The 15,390-nt window shown below is 35.8% G+C and overlaps 4 protein-coding genes across 4 annotated transcripts; 1 reads left to right on the plus strand and 3 right to left on the minus strand.

Annotated features, from left to right (window-relative positions):
* Positions 1–613: 613 nt before the first annotated feature.
* CBG07158 lies at positions 614–1,274 on the plus strand (the record flags this gene model as incomplete). The annotated part of the gene is made up of 2 exons (XM_002632220.2): positions 614–678; positions 728–1,274. 2 exons carry the CDS (start codon positions 614–616, stop codon positions 1,272–1,274), a joined length of 612 nt encoding a protein of 203 aa, XP_002632266.2.
* Positions 1,275–2,798: 1,524 nt separating this feature from the next.
* CBG07157 lies at positions 2,799–4,628 on the minus strand (the record flags this gene model as incomplete). Its single annotated transcript, XM_045243172.1, has 3 exons — positions 2,799–2,913; positions 3,575–4,573; positions 4,606–4,628. 3 exons carry the CDS (start codon positions 4,626–4,628, stop codon positions 2,799–2,801), a joined length of 1,137 nt encoding a protein of 378 aa, XP_045093381.1.
* A 3,065-nt stretch (positions 4,629–7,693) lies between these two features.
* CBG25781 lies at positions 7,694–9,227 on the minus strand (the record flags this gene model as incomplete). The annotated part of the gene is made up of 3 exons (XM_045243173.1): positions 7,694–7,862; positions 8,739–8,948; positions 9,211–9,227. 3 exons carry the CDS (start codon positions 9,225–9,227, stop codon positions 7,694–7,696), a joined length of 396 nt encoding a protein of 131 aa, XP_045098601.1.
* A 419-nt stretch (positions 9,228–9,646) lies between these two features.
* Positions 9,647–13,306, minus strand: CBG07155 (the record flags this gene model as incomplete). The annotated part of the gene is made up of 3 exons (XM_002632218.1): positions 9,647–9,791; positions 11,764–12,522; positions 12,954–13,306. 3 exons carry the CDS (start codon positions 13,304–13,306, stop codon positions 9,647–9,649), a joined length of 1,257 nt encoding a protein of 418 aa, XP_002632264.1.
* Between the last annotated feature and the right edge of the window lie 2,084 nt (positions 13,307–15,390).

Raw genomic sequence — 15,390 nt, forward strand, 5'->3', positions numbered from 1 at the left:
CAGAAATTCAGAAATTCAGAAGTTCAGAAATTCAGAAATTCAGAAATTCAGAAATTCAGAAATTCAGAAATTCAGAGATTCAGAGATTGAGAAATTCAGAAATGCAGAAATTCAGAAATTCAGAAATTCAGAAATTCAGAAATTCAGAAATTCAGAAATTCAGAAATTCAGAAATTCAGAAATTCAGAAATTCAGAAATTCAGAAATTCAGAAATTCAGAAATTCAGAAATTCAGAAATTCAGAAATTCAGAAATTCAGAAATTCAGAAATTCAGAAATTCAGAAATTCAGAAATTCAGAAATTCAGAAATTCAGAAATTCCAGAAATTCTAGGAAATTCAGTAAATATTTCAAAAATTTTTTGATTTTCAGAACCTTATGTAAAATCATTTTTTGGTCTTGAAGCTCCTAAACAATTCTGAAACTTTTTGAAATTCGATTTTTTGATTTTTCGACTTTTTGTGCCAACTGATAACAAGCTATACTATTTCTGAATTGCGAAAAATTTCAAAATTTGATTATTTTCTATGTCTGCGTCTCTATTTATGGGTCTTATGAACATAAAAATTGGCATTTTTCCTCTTTTTTCATATTTCGATATTTAAAAGAAAAAATGGAAAATGAATTTCCTGAAGATTTCTGGAAAAACCTGCTGAAATATTTGAGATTTGATCAACGGTGAGTATGTGTAGATCAAAAAAAAAATTTAATTTTTAAAAAATTTCAGAGCCTCTCTATCCCTTCATATTCCTCAAATTCGCTCTATTGAAGCTACAGTACCCCTGAAATTGGATTATTTTCGATTGGAACCCTTATCTCTAACTATAGATACCGTGATTTTCGATTTTTATGAATTCTGGAATTTTTGGATCTCATCTCCACCGTCGAAAAAAGAAATTGAGGAAATTTCGAAACGAAAACATTTTGGAAATTTATTTTTTCGAAAAGTGGATCTAATCAATCGATGGGAAAAGAAAGTGCCAATAGGGATAACCCAAGGAGAAGCTGAGCTCAAATTTTTGGATTTTCTATTTGGAAGATTTGAAAAAGTCAATATTCGAAGATTGAGAATCGATGATGTGGAAGATTTCCAGAAGAGAATTCCAGAGAAAATGAGAAGTAGAATTTTGGTGAAGGAGCTGCATTTGGCTATTCAGAATTTTCAAGAGTTCCGAAAAATTTTCGATTTCCTGAGTCCAAGTCCATGGGAAAAATTGGAAATCGAAATTGAGAATTTGAAAAATTTGGAGCTCGAAAAAATAAGTTTTTTCTAGAAATTCTTGAACTACGGTAATCAGATATACAGGAAAAATAGTTTCAGTTGATTTTCAGCGATTTTACCCCCAAAAAATCAAGTTTTAAGCTGTTTTTTAACCCAAAAATTCAAATTTCGCGCGTTGAATTGTCCACGAGGAGTACATGAGTTGAAATCTTCAATTTTCTACTTTTTTCTTAGAAAGTTTGACTTTCTATAATTTTTGTCCATTTTTTTTATTCAAAAATTGAATTTCAGGATGCTTTGTAACAAAAAATTCAAATTTCGCGCATTGACTTGTCCACGAGGAGTACAAAATGCAAATTTGATAAAACACCCCGAGTGGTCGAAATTCGAGGGTTTTCAGTCATTTTTGCACGAATAAATTAGATTTTCATGATTCCTAGCGTTTTCAGATCCAAAAAATCGAGTTTTAAGCTGCTTTGTAACCCAAAAATTCAAATTTCGCGCATCGTCTTGTCCACGAGGAGTACAAATGCAAAATCTCGATGTTGGTCGAATTTCAATTATTTTTAGTCATTTTTCACGTTTTCAGTCAAAAAAACGGAAAAAATATTCTTGAAAATGGTCGAACTAGCTGAAAATATACTAAAAATAACTTTTTTGTTGTATTGATTGGTCGGTACTGTATATAATAGTTTTATATTTTCAGATCTATGAGAAACCTATAAAAAATTTGAGAATCAAATTTTCAGTCAATACTGAAATTGCAGACGTGCAAGATTTTCTTACAGTTAGTCTTCAATTTTTTTTTCAAAAAAATTTTTTTTTCCAGAAATACGAATCTCTGAAATTCCCCATTGGATCAAACTTGAGTTTTGAAGTTCCGGACAAAGAATATTTGGATTCAATTTTTGAATTTCTCAGAATCCCTGAAATTGTGGATTCTGAAACTTCTGTAATTTCTGAAAATCGGAAATTTTTTGGTGGAAAAGTGGAGGCATACAAAAATCATATTTATGAGATTTGCGAAAAATGGGAAATGTGGATTTTTGAGATGGAGATCATTTGAAGGATGTGGGAACTTCAGGGAGATAAATAAAGAAATTTTTTAATTGTAGCTTTTATTTTTACATTAAAAAATAAAATTGAAATTTCGCAAAGTTTTCCTAAAGCTAAAATGACAATTAAAGTGAAAAAAATAGCTCAAGATCAAAATAGAGAAAAGGACCTGCACCCTGACCTAAGTACCATTAAAGGTGGGGGGACATGAAAAAAATAATGTTCTCGAAATTCCGTTCAAAGATGCCCCTCGAGGAGTTGAACTTGTGAAGGCGATGATTGAGGGTGCGGCGCAGCTACCGACTGAGCCACGCGGGCAAAGAGAAAGCGGCAGCCGGATTGCATACATAAAGGCGAGGACGACAGCTGTACGCAGAGTGACATTAAGCGTTGTACACCGTGACGGTAGAATGCATACTCTGGCCCCAAAAATCCCCCGTAAAATCTCCTGTCCCCCCACCTTTAAACTAGTCAATGGACCTTCGAAAACGGAACAAGCAAAAAAAGGATATAGCACAAATTATGGTGTTAGTTCCAAATCGATGGTCACAATGGAATCATCTTTTTGGTCTGCAGAGAATTTGAGATCCGCTCCAGCATTTGTCTTGATGGTGAAAGTCGCTGGGAACGCGAATCTGAAAAAAAGCATTACGATTTTGAAATAAATTGTTCTGAAAAACGTACCGTAAAACCCCTAATAGAAGAGCACCAAAATTTCAACTTTGAGCTCAATTATCTCGGTTCATATGGAAGATATCATAAATATGTTAACTGAAAAAATTTTTAATTTTAATTTAATTTTTATGAGAAACAATTCATCAGTTAACAATTTTTTATATCTTCGACAGGAACCGAGAAAAATGAAAATTAAAAGTGAGAGCGGGCCCTTCCATTACAGGTTTTATGGTAGGTTAGTTTTTGAATGGAAATTTTGAATTCAGGAAGAAAACTCATTTCTGTATGGTGGGGGAACAGGAGATTTTTCGGGGATTTTTTGGAGATTTTTTAAGGTATGCATTCTACCGTGACGGTGTACAACGCTTAATGTCACTCTGCGTACAGCTGTCGTCCTCGCCTTTATCTATGCAATCGGGCTGCCGCTTTCTCTTTTCCCGCGTGGCTCAGTCGGTAGCGGCGCCGCACCCTCAATCATCGCCCCAACAAGTTCAACTCCTCGAGGGGCACATTTGAACGGAATTTCGAGAACATTATTTTTTTCATGTCCCCCCACCTTTAAGCTTTTTCATAGTTAATTCCATTTTTCATGAAAATGTTAGAAGAATTAATTTCACTCACCCTCTCTCATCAAAGTGGTTTTTTGTGTCCTCATCTGCAAACCTCCGAACCATCCTATACCATTCGTGATTTTCTGCTGACACTTCAAATGTGTAATGTCTCTTGGCAGCTTTATTCATCTTTTTGAAGCAGAAAGCGATTGCGTGAGCTGATCGGAAGCAATCCGCGCATTTGAACAGAATTCGGGGATTTGAAAACTTTTTTACATCGAACATAAACACGCTTTCAACCACCCCAACCTTCAGGATGAGCAATTTCGCGTTAGCAAGGAGCATATGATCTTCGTAGCCTTGTAAATAGCATCTCGCGGTTTCCAGAGGAGGACTGTTCGTGAAGAAAAGGTCTTCGAAATCCCTCAATTTGGTGAAATATTCCATATCCAAGTGCTTCACTTGCATTTTTACGGTTTTGAGCGGATTTTCGAATCCGCCAAGAATCTCGAGATGTCTAACATGGATCTGATGTCCTCTTCCACCAAAAATCCTATCCATAAGATCCTTGAAAGCCTCCTGGATGGGTTCGGTGTAGTTCACCATCAGCTGCTCATTGTGCTTTTTTCCCGAGATTTTTAGTAGAATGAATTCCTCAAACTTTGATTTTGAAATCGCAACTTTTTCATTGATGATCCGAATCTTCTTTGTCAATTCTCCTTTTTCCTTGATCCGCTCAGCATTGCCTTTCACCACTTTACGAAGTTTCTCCAATTTCTTCTTCGCTTTTTCCAGCTCCCTCATATCTCTTTCTAACGAACCCTTATATATTTTTTTGGGCTCATTAATACCATATCGATCGAAAATCGCAGTGTCGTACTGCACGCCTCCCTCTCGGTTATAGTCGATTGCCATGTAAGTGCATGCTTCGTAAGTCCGATATATTCCAAGTCGGTAGATGGTGTCATCGATCTGGAAGCCTTTCTTTCGGAGACTCAGGTTTTTGATATGCAGTGGATAGGATTTCTCGAATTGACGAAAGGTGGGATTGCAGGCGGAGAAGCGCAGTCTGAAAATAGCCTTATTTAGGATATATTTAACCTTGTCTTGAGATAAACATCCATTAGAGAAATATCAATTCTTTGAAAAGGTCTTTGAGATGTTAAAAAAGTTTTTGGGAATCTTCAGAAATCTTTATGCTATATAAAGTGTTCTTATTAAGAAAAAGGAAATGCTTATCGATGCCAAATAGACATTTTGATTTCTCAAAAAAATTTAACACAGAAGCTTTTAAGCTTAAAGGGGGACTCCGACCAGAATTTTTTTTGCATTAAATTGTGTTAAAATTTATTTGTTTTTCAAATATTATTGCAAAAAAATTCAAAGAAAATCCGAAATTCCCGAAAAACGGTGTTGAAAAGGAAGAAAATTCAAAAAAAAATGCCGCCGGGGGACGAGGATTTTCAGTGAGAAACCTAGGCCACGGCACCTGACAGCCTTTTTTTCAAGTCGCCGACAGTGGTTCTTTACGTTTATACCTGCCGGACATGAAATTGAAAAAAGTCCGGAAAATTTGCCACGTAGGAAAGGCGCCCGCTGCCGTGGCCTAGGTTTCTCACTGAAAATCCTCGTCCCCCGGCGGCACCTTTTTTTTGAATTTTCTTCCTTTTCAACGGGGTTTTTCGGGAATTTCGGATTTTTTTTTGAATTTTTTCGCAATAATATTTGAAAAATAGATAAGTTTTAACACATTTTAATGCAATAAAAATTTTTGGTCGCTGTCCCCCTTTAAGAATTCGAAAAAAATTTCAAAAATATTCAAATCCTTTCAATATCAGCCCACCCGAACCGTCACTTTTGAGCTCAATTATCTCGCTTCCTTTGAGAGATATCAAAATGTTGTCTACTGATAAATTGTTTATCATAATATCATAAATATTTTATCAGTTGACAGATGTTTAATTTCTCTCACAGTAACCGAGATAATTGAGGTCATAACCTAGAAAAAATTAGGTCATGACCTAGAAAAAATTAGGTCATGACCTGGAAAAATTAGGTCATGGCCTAGAAAAAATTAGGTCATGACCTAGAAAAAATTAGGTCATGACCTAGAAAAAATTAGGTCATGACCTAGAAAAAATTAGGTCGTGCCCTGGATAAAATTAGGTCATGACCTAGAAAAAATAAGGTCGTGACCTAGAAAAAATTAGGTCATGACCTAGAAGAAATAAGGTCGTGACCTAGAAAAAATTAGGTCGTGGCCTAGAAAAAATTAGGTCGTGACCTAAAATCAAATTCACAAATTCAAATTTTCTAGGTCTTGATTTTTGAATTTTTTTCGATTTTTATAAAAAATATTTCGAATTTGTGGTTTAATCAGAAAAAAATCTTTCAACTTTGAGCTCGATTATCTTGTTTCCAGTGAGAGATGTTAAAAATTTGTCAACTGATAAAATATTGCTAATATCATGATAAACAATTGGTCAGTTGACCACTTTTTGATATCTTTTATAGAAAGTGATATATACGGGCTCAAAGCGAGGGATATGAGGGAATCGAATTTTTCAAACAAACCTGGAATTAATGTCCATGTATTGAAGTACAACCTCCGCTGCCACACCGCTGACGGCCATTTTTCTGAAAATCGTTGTTTTTTGTTTGACTTATGGAAAACCTAAAAACTGGTTTAAAGTAAAAATCAGGAGTTCAACCGAAAAAAGAATCAAACATCCAATAAAAATTGTATATAGGATAAAAAAAGAATTTTATTCAATCTGTTTCGAATGTAAAATGAAGAGGAATAAATTTCACAGGACAAGTGATATATATATATATATATATATAATCACGAAATTTGAAAATACCGAATATTGTTTGGGATGGAAAAAATACCGGGGATTTCGGAAAAAAAGCAGCGACAGAAAATAGAAAAAAACCTAAACAAAATGGAAAAAAAACCGATAGAAAACAGAGAAAACGCGATGGGAAATAGGAGAAAATCGATAGAAAATAATACAAGAAATGCGATAGAACATGGGAAAAAGAGACAGAAAATAGAAAAAAAAAGAAATGGAACATGGAAGAAAGGCAATAGGAAATGCAACTAAAATTGGCTCTTTCCGGGAAGGACGGTCCCAAAGCGTGACCGTTGGTCCCATCATCGGACCGCCGGTCCTAAAGAGTTGCGACAACGATCCCATTGTTCCGACAACGGTCCCATTGTTCCGACAACGGTCCCAACCAAGCTTAACCTGGAAACCCTATAGGAAACATCAGAAATTGAAATTTTTGTTTCAACTAAGAAACACATTTCGTCAACAAAAACGATAAAAATTCTGATAATTGAGAATTCCAGCACTTTTTTACTGGAGTTTTTCAGAGTGTATTTGGTTTATAATTATAGGTTTAGGCTGAAACGCCTTGTTCACAACAATGCCGGAAAAAGGCGTTTTGGCCTAAGCCTACAATACAAAAAACGTAATATTTTGTGAAAAGTTCCTGTCAAAAAGTACTGAAATTTCCAAGGATAAGAACATTTTTAAATTTCCTACTGGATTTTTTAAAGACCATTCCGTTTTTTTCTGTATTTCGTGAATAGGGTTTCCAGATTAAGCCTGGTTGGGACCGTTGTCGTACCCTTGGGACCGTTGTCGAAACAATGGGACCGTTGTCCCAATTTTCGGGACCGTGGTCCGATGTTGGGACCGGCGGTCCCGTTTTGGGACCGTTCTTCCCGGAAAGAGCCAAAAAATGATACATTTTATAATGTATGAGTAGTATTGGAGAGGAATGATGCCGGCATCTGAAATATGTATATAAAGTTGAAATTTGGAAAAAAAAAATCTTAAAATAGGGAACTTTTGAAGTGCGAACTTTTAATTGTTGTCTTTATCAATTAGAAAAACAGATTTATATTTCTAGCACTATTGAAGAAAACTTAAACCTTGTGAAATATTTTGACCTGGTAAAAATTAAGTGACATACCGTAAACATTCTAATAGAATGCTTCATGTTTTCGCGTATATCTAATTTCCTTCACAGGATATCAAAAAATGTATAACTAATAAGTTGTTTATCATGTTATCGCCAATATTTTATCAGTTGTCATCTTTTTGATATCTCTTATAGGAACTGAGATAATTGAGTTCAAATTGCATGTGTATTTTTAAACGAAAAAACTTACAGAATTTTAATCCTCTTGCCCAACTGGTCCTTCATACCATGCCAATGGAGTAGCAGTACTAAGACGATTAATTCTGAAGTGCCCTCTCCAAGTTTCTCTTTCCTCAAACCAGATGTTCATCTCAGTGTCATCCCCTCTATCAATCCATGCACAATACTTTTCGTTTTCGTTCAGTCTGGAAATATTTTGAATAAAAAAATGGCATGTTTCCACTTCAGATCGACTTTTTTCGAAATTTCGAAATTTTTTCCTTTTAAACAAATCAAAAATCATTCAAAACCGACAACTTTGAGCTGAGATACAGTTAGTTAAAGTTTGGAGGGCAGAGACACAGACACTCTCGTTTCTCTGCACTCTCGCCGATTTTCAAAGACGCATAACTGGCTTCAAAATTAAGCTAGAAAATTGATTTTTGGCTAGTTCTGTAGGAAATTTCAAGTGGATCAGACTGATCTGTAAGGGCAAGAGATTCGAAACATTTTCATGCACAACGATTCCGAATTCTTCATTTAACACAGACCTGCTCTCCGGGATCGTCATTGCCTGATGTCTGTTGGAGCGTCTCACATATCTCTATCTCTCGAAACCATCAAGCACCTCTCCTTGTTTATGCGTCTTCCTGAGCTCCATCGTGTACCATCTCCCAATGTCTAGCTTCATTTCGCTCCATACGCGGACCGTGTGTTCGCAGAAATTGTTGTGTGCAATTTTGAACAGAACTCTCTGACTTTTCATTTTGATAATCTCCATTTCCGGATTCTTCTGTTGGGAATTTGGTTCGATTGCAGCGATGAGTACTTTGGAATTGACTATGATGCGATGATCGATGTTATGGAAATCTCGAATCGTGAGAGAATCCAATTGATAACTGCTTAGCGAGATATAAGGTCAAACATTATGCAAAGCACACTTTCCTCCCCACCCCGACTTAGGCAGAATAATATTTTTGACCTCGAACATTATGGCTGGTGGGAAATAGCAACCAACACTGAACTTCAGAGTTCCAACTTCTGCGTTAACTTTTCTTCGGAGAAGCGTTTGGACCAAATACCGTATAACCCAGCGCCATCTCTTATCAGTGACGATATCTTCAGTTGGCACTCCGTTAATGTTCAATCGATATCCTCCATCTGTCTCCCATAGTGTATAATACATCTTGTTGATGACAACTCTTGCCGAGGATATTCTCAAATTGTTAATTTTCAGAGAAAGGTTCTTCTCGAGTTCCTTGAAGCTGATTAGCTTTTTTGAGAGGGTGATTCTGAAAAAAAATAAAACTAGGGTTTGAAAAAATTCAGTCCGGCTTCCCTCACAAAATATAGATACCGTATTTCCTCTAGTAGACGCCCACTCAATTTTGAGCTCAATTATCTCGATTCTATTTTGTAAGCTAGTAGAACCTCCTGGCCCATTTTTTTTTCGAGGCTTATTTTCAGGCACTTTTTGACATTTAGGTATTCATTATTAGGCTTTTTTGGTATTTCAAGTAGGATTTTTTTCTGAAAATAAAAAAAAATACTCACCTTAAATTTGGCTCCATTTGAGCAACCACTTCCTTTAGACAAACGTAATTTAACGTCATTTCAACCCTAAATTTCAACATATTTTAGGAAAAAAAGGAAAATAAAAAAAGGTATATAATTGGTGAAAGGAACCAGAAAAACCAGGAAAGATTCTAAATTTCAAAAAGGACAAAAAAAAATATTTGGTCTATATTTTAAATGGAATGAAAGGAAAGATAGATCGGGAAGGAAATGATTGGAGATTCAGAGAAAAACATAAAGCAGTATGGAAAGAAGGTTTTCGTTGGAAAGATCAGAAATTGAGGATCCCGAAGAAGATCACGAGACAGGAAATTGATAGAAAAAAATATAATAATTAACTTAATTACATAAACAAGAAAAGATGCATGAAATAATTTTTCAAAGAAAATTGTATGAAAATTAAACTACAAAAGATCTAGATTGACAAAACACAGAGGTTCACATCGTAGGTGGAAAAATGCCCATCATAGGTGTACCGTCCCAGATTATGAGTTGCGTAGAGAGCCAACTGCTTGTCCTTGGTGACAGGGATCAAAAGGACGTCTGGGAAATCTGGGCATCTGAAATTTTGGGCTATTTTTAATGTTAGGAGCAATTTTGGCTATATTGGGGCCGAATTTCCTCTAGAAAATAAGCTACCGTACTTCCTTCAAGATACGCGCGCTTTGAGCTTATTTATCTCGGTTCCAATGGAAGATATCAAAACCTGTTAACCATTGTGCCTTATCGACAAATGATTTGTCGACAAACGCCCTTTACGACAAATTTATCGATAAATTTACCGGTGAATTTATCGAAAAATTACCGACAAATTGTCGATAAAAACAACATTTATCGACAATTTGTCGATGAACTTGTCGATAAAAATGCTGTTTGTCGACAATTTATCGACAAATTTATCGACAAATTGTCGACAAAAATTGCTATTAACCGCCGGAATTACTTGTAAAAAACCGTATCGTTACCATTTTTTTCCTACGACGTCTTGGATGATGGCCAAACTTACCCATGCAAAATTTATAGGCCATCTGGCTGGCCTAACTTTCCTAAAACGAATTTTTCTTTCTTTTTTTCCACATCTTTTTTTTTGCCTTAGAAATGATCTGATGTTCACCTGGTTTGTTTTTTTAGGTCATTTTAACATGGTGGCCTAACTTTCGCAAGTTGACTTTTCTAGGCCACCATGTAAACATGACCTAGAAAACGTACCAGGTGAATATCTGACCATTTCTAGGCCAAAAAGGTAGGTGGCCTAGAAAACTCATATTGCAAAAGTTAGGCCACCATGTGAAAATGGCTTAAAAACGCACCATGTTAACATCAGATCATTTTCAGCTCAAAAAGTTTGGTGGCCTAGAAAATTCATGTTGGGAAAATTATGCCACCAGGTCAGATGGCCTAGAAAAAATATGAAGTACGATTTTCTACAAGTAATTCCTGCGGTTAATAGCAATTTTTTGTCGATAATTTGTCGACAAATGCCCTCTTCGACAAATTTATCGACCAAAAAAACGGCAAATTTATCGACAACGTGTCGACAAAATTTTGTCGATAAATTTGTCGATAAATTACTTTCGACAAATTTACCGATAATTTGTCGACAATTTATCGACAAAATTTTATCGTTTTTTATCGGCAAATTTATCGATAATTTGTCAAGTAAATTTGTCGACAAAATTGGGAAGTCTTTGTCAATAAGGCACACTGCTGTTAACTAATGAATTATTGATAATATTATGATAAAAAATTTATTTGTTGAAAAATTTTTGATATCTCTTATAGGAACCGAGATAATTGAGCTCAAAGTGTACGTGTAGGCTTGGCCTTCTATTGTAGCCTTGACTGTCAAGTTTGAGCTCAATTATCTTGGTTCTCTCAGAAGATATCAAAAACGTGTAAATTCTGTATCATAATGTTTCCTATATTTTATCAGTTGTTAAATTTTTGATATCTTTCAAAAGAATCGAGATAATTGAGCTTAAAGTACATGGGTGGCTTTTATTAGAAAAAGTACGGTATCCATATTTTTTCAGAGATTTTATCAACTAAAAATGATTATTCTGGATAAAAAATATGCGTTTAGAATGGGTTTCAAGCTGAAAATGTTCAAAATTCAGATTTCATTCTTCTTTAGCATCAAAACAAGCTGAAAATGTCCAACTCAAAATTCTTGATTTTTTGCTATTATGTCATAAAATAATTAAACAATTACTCTAGAAGTTAATTAATATGATCTCTTAAGGTCTGAAATCTAGGGATTACATTCAAGCCGATTTTAGTTTCTCTCTCTCTCTCTCTCTCTCTCTCTCTCTCTCTCTCCCTCTCTCTCGCTTCTAGTCGGCAGTCAGGATTTGTCACCTCTTAGATCATTTTCAGTTCAATAATCTCAACTCCTATGCGAAATATCAACAATGTGTCAACTTAGAAAACATTTCTGATATTATGATGAACAATTTATCAGTTGCCAACTTTTTGATATCATTGACAGAAAACGAGAAAAAGGGACCCTTAAATAGCCAAAACCTCTCTCACCCCTTGAACTCCTCATCCACATTGACCATCAACACATTCTCCTTAGCCTTCACCATTATCCTCTCCACAGTTTCATACTTATCAACTCCAGCGGAAATAAATGTCCCAGCTTCCCTAGGACACCTTATCAGCGCTTCCATCAACTTGATAAAGTCAGCTGGCCGGAACATATTGGCTTGTACATGAACCTGATTGCAGTGAAACTCTTGAACTGCTGTCATCCAGCTACAGTAGCTAGAAAAATCCACGATTTCAATGTTCCTGGCACTTTGGATGATCTTATGGTTGTATTTTCCTTTGGTGCGAGTTCCAGTGATTAGGATGGTGTCTAGTGGGAAGCTGTGGGGGTCTAGGAAGGGAGAAATGGCATTTAGTGATTCCTCGGCATTGTGGTTAATCTTGAGGTCATCTATTAGGAATCGAAGATGTTCCGGGAAAGGGAGAACCTCCGGCTTGTTCTCAATTCCCAGATAACCAATATTCATTGGCTGTGGCCGCTTCCCAAACAACTTGTTCATCAGGAATACCATTGCTTCATGTTCATCTCCTCCTTGAATCCTCTCTGTCTTTATATGTCGCTTGGATTTCATTGCAAAATTGATATAGCCTATTGGTGCTCCACACGGATCATGGGTGTCCAGGGTATAGATGGTTTCATCGACGATCAGAGTGTAGCCATCTAGGCAAAGACGGTTGGAGTTGATTGGGACAGATGCTTCGATGTCGCGGATGGCAGGGATTTGTTGAGCGAGGTGCATTCTGGAAAATTTGTAGATTAAATTTTTGGGTTGATTCCTAGATTCCTAGACTCTTAGATACTGATTGATTCCTGGATTCTTGGTGTTTTTGCAATTCTTAGGATACTCGTGATTCTTAGAGGCTTGGTTTCAATAAATTCTTGCGATCTTTAGATTGTCAGATTCTAAAGATTTTTGAGATTTTTAGAAGTTTTTGAGTTTTTGAGAATTGTGGGATTTTAGGGGTTTCAGAGATTCTTGAGATTCTTGGGATCCTTGGGATCTTTGAACTCCTTGTGATTCTTGGGATTTTTGGGATTTTCAATGTTTTTTGGAATAATGGGATTTCTGGAGTTTTTGGAATTTCAAGAATTATTGGGATTTTTGGTTTTTTTTGGGATTTTTAAATTTTTGGGTTTCTATATTTTTAGATTCCTGGATCCCTAGACTCACCTTATATCAGTCTTCATATGCTGGATAATTGCCGTGACTAGATTCTCAGCCAGTCGTCCTTCTGGAGCATTTGATGGAAGCTCAGCCACACTTGTGCTGAGAGAGGGGGGAGCTACCGTATCTGGATTTGTGAGATCAAAACATCTGGAACTCGAAGAATGAGCTGGAGACGGTTCCGATAGCTCCGAATGCTCCAGTGGCTCCGAAAGATCTGATGGCTCCGACGACTCCAACGATTCCTCCCATGGCATCAATGGCTCCGACGACTCTGAGGATTCCGACGACGAATCAAACTCTAATGATGAAATTTTGAGTATTCGAGACAGTGGTGGAGCCGGAGGAGGTGAGGACATTTTTGAGATCTAAAAAAAAGAAAAATATTAAAAAATGGTGCATCTACCGGGTCCCCTTCGAGCTCAATTATCTCGGTTCCTATAAGAGATATCAAAAATTCCTCAACTGATAAATTTCTTATCATAATATCACCAATATTTTATCAGTTAACTAATTTTTGATATCTCTTGTATGAACCGAGATAGTTGAGCTCAAAGTGTATGCATAGGGTGGACTATTATTAGAGATAATACGGTTATAGCCTCCATGACCAAACTTTCACATTTCTGGGTCAATTTTTTACCACTACTTCTTAATCTGTTTATTCTTTAGAAATTGATTTTAAAAAACCAAATCATGCGTCACAGGCGCGCCAGCTAAACTAGAGTGGTCAGTAGAAACAAGTCAACAAAAGTAGAGAGAAAGAAGAGAACGCGGAAAAGGAGGAAAAAGAGGAAAGAAGAGCGAAGAGAGGAAAAGAGGAAAAAGGCTGCAGCCATTTTCAAACCCGAATTTCAGAGCTTCAACAAGAGATTTCTTCAGATATTTTTGTGCATTCCAATAGAAATTTTTCAGAGCTTTCCAATGATATATAACACTTTATATATTCCCTTTTTCAAAAATGTCATATATTCGAAATTCCATACTGCTACTGGCTGAGCTAGAAGCATTCTCAAAGGCAGTAGGCTCTAGGGGCCCTTCTAGTACAGGTCTCACGGTAATATGTTCATCTGATAAGCGAAACCTTATCAATCATCAATTTTCCTTATCAAAACGAAGGGGAAAATCGAAAAACAAGCGTCGAACACACACCGCTGACCAAATGAAGAGGGGGGAAAGTGAGAAGAAGGAGGCATACATTTCCAACGGCAACCCCTAGATGAAGAGATACAATTAGAAATTGAGAGACATTAGAAAATGAGAGCAAAATTTCTGGTGAGAGTGAAGTGGTGACCCCTACTCGTGGTGATGCATAATAGGAGACGACGGAGACGCAGAGGGTGAAAGGAAAAGAAAAAACAGAGAGTTGGCAGCTTATGGGTCATTTTTTGACATTTTTCTGAATAGGATCATATAAAGTGTTATATATCATTTTGAAGCTCCGGAAGATTCCTATCAAAAAATTTAATAAGATTTGGAATTAGTTATTGTTGAGGTTTTGAAATTTGGGTTTGAAAATGGTCCTAAAATATTAGGGAATTCCCCCACCTCCCTCTTGGTTGGCAGCAGTATCGGTTAATGAAGAATCATCATTTTTTGCATTATTCCAAAAGGGACCATATAAAGTGTTATATATCATTGGAAAGCTCTTAAAATTTGCTGTTTAAAAATATAAGAAAATTAAGGATTAGTTAATGTTGAAGTTTTGAAAATTGAGTTTGAAAATTGTATCTCTATTTTTCGGAAAGGCCTGTCCTGAAAGCTATTCTATAATGTTTTTCATCCCAATTTTTAATGTTCCTACTAGGATTGAGTCATCTGCCATTTTCCTCTGCGTCTCTCACTGGAATTGTGCTCTCTCGTAATCTCATTAGAGCTCGTTTGCATATTTTGTTTGTGTCTATGGAAACAGAAAAATTGTTTTCCCTTCGTTCCCAACAAATATAATGTTTTATATTTTTTTCCTGTTCTCTCTCTCTTTTTCTCATCTTCTTCTTTTTCTCTTTTTTTTGAAAAAAAAAACGCCGCGCTTTTTTTGAACAGATGTTCTCAATCGACAGGTGGTCGAAAATTGATGGTTTTGTATGTTTTTTTATCGAAGTAAAAAAGAAATTCATGGTAATTTTGAGTGGGAATTTCTAATTTAAGTTCCTAAAAGATAGACTTGAGATTCAGTACAATTTTGTAAAAGCGCTCTTAACTTTGAGCTCAAGTATCCCGGTCCCTATAAATGATATCGAAAATGCCTTAACTGCTAAAATGTTAGTAATATTATGATAAATAATTTATCACACAATTTTGATATCCTTGACAGGAAGAGAAATAAATTGACTCAAAGTTAACAGTCAAGATCCTCTCCATTACAGGTTTTACAGTATTAGATTCAGCAATTGTTGTTTCGTCCTTTATTTTTCTTGCAATTTTTTAATTTTTCAGCCAAAAC

Source organism: Caenorhabditis briggsae (genome assembly GCF_000004555.2).
Source record: "Caenorhabditis briggsae complete genome, chrII, whole genome shotgun sequence".
NCBI classification, from domain to species: domain Eukaryota; kingdom Metazoa; phylum Nematoda; class Chromadorea; order Rhabditida; family Rhabditidae; genus Caenorhabditis; species Caenorhabditis briggsae.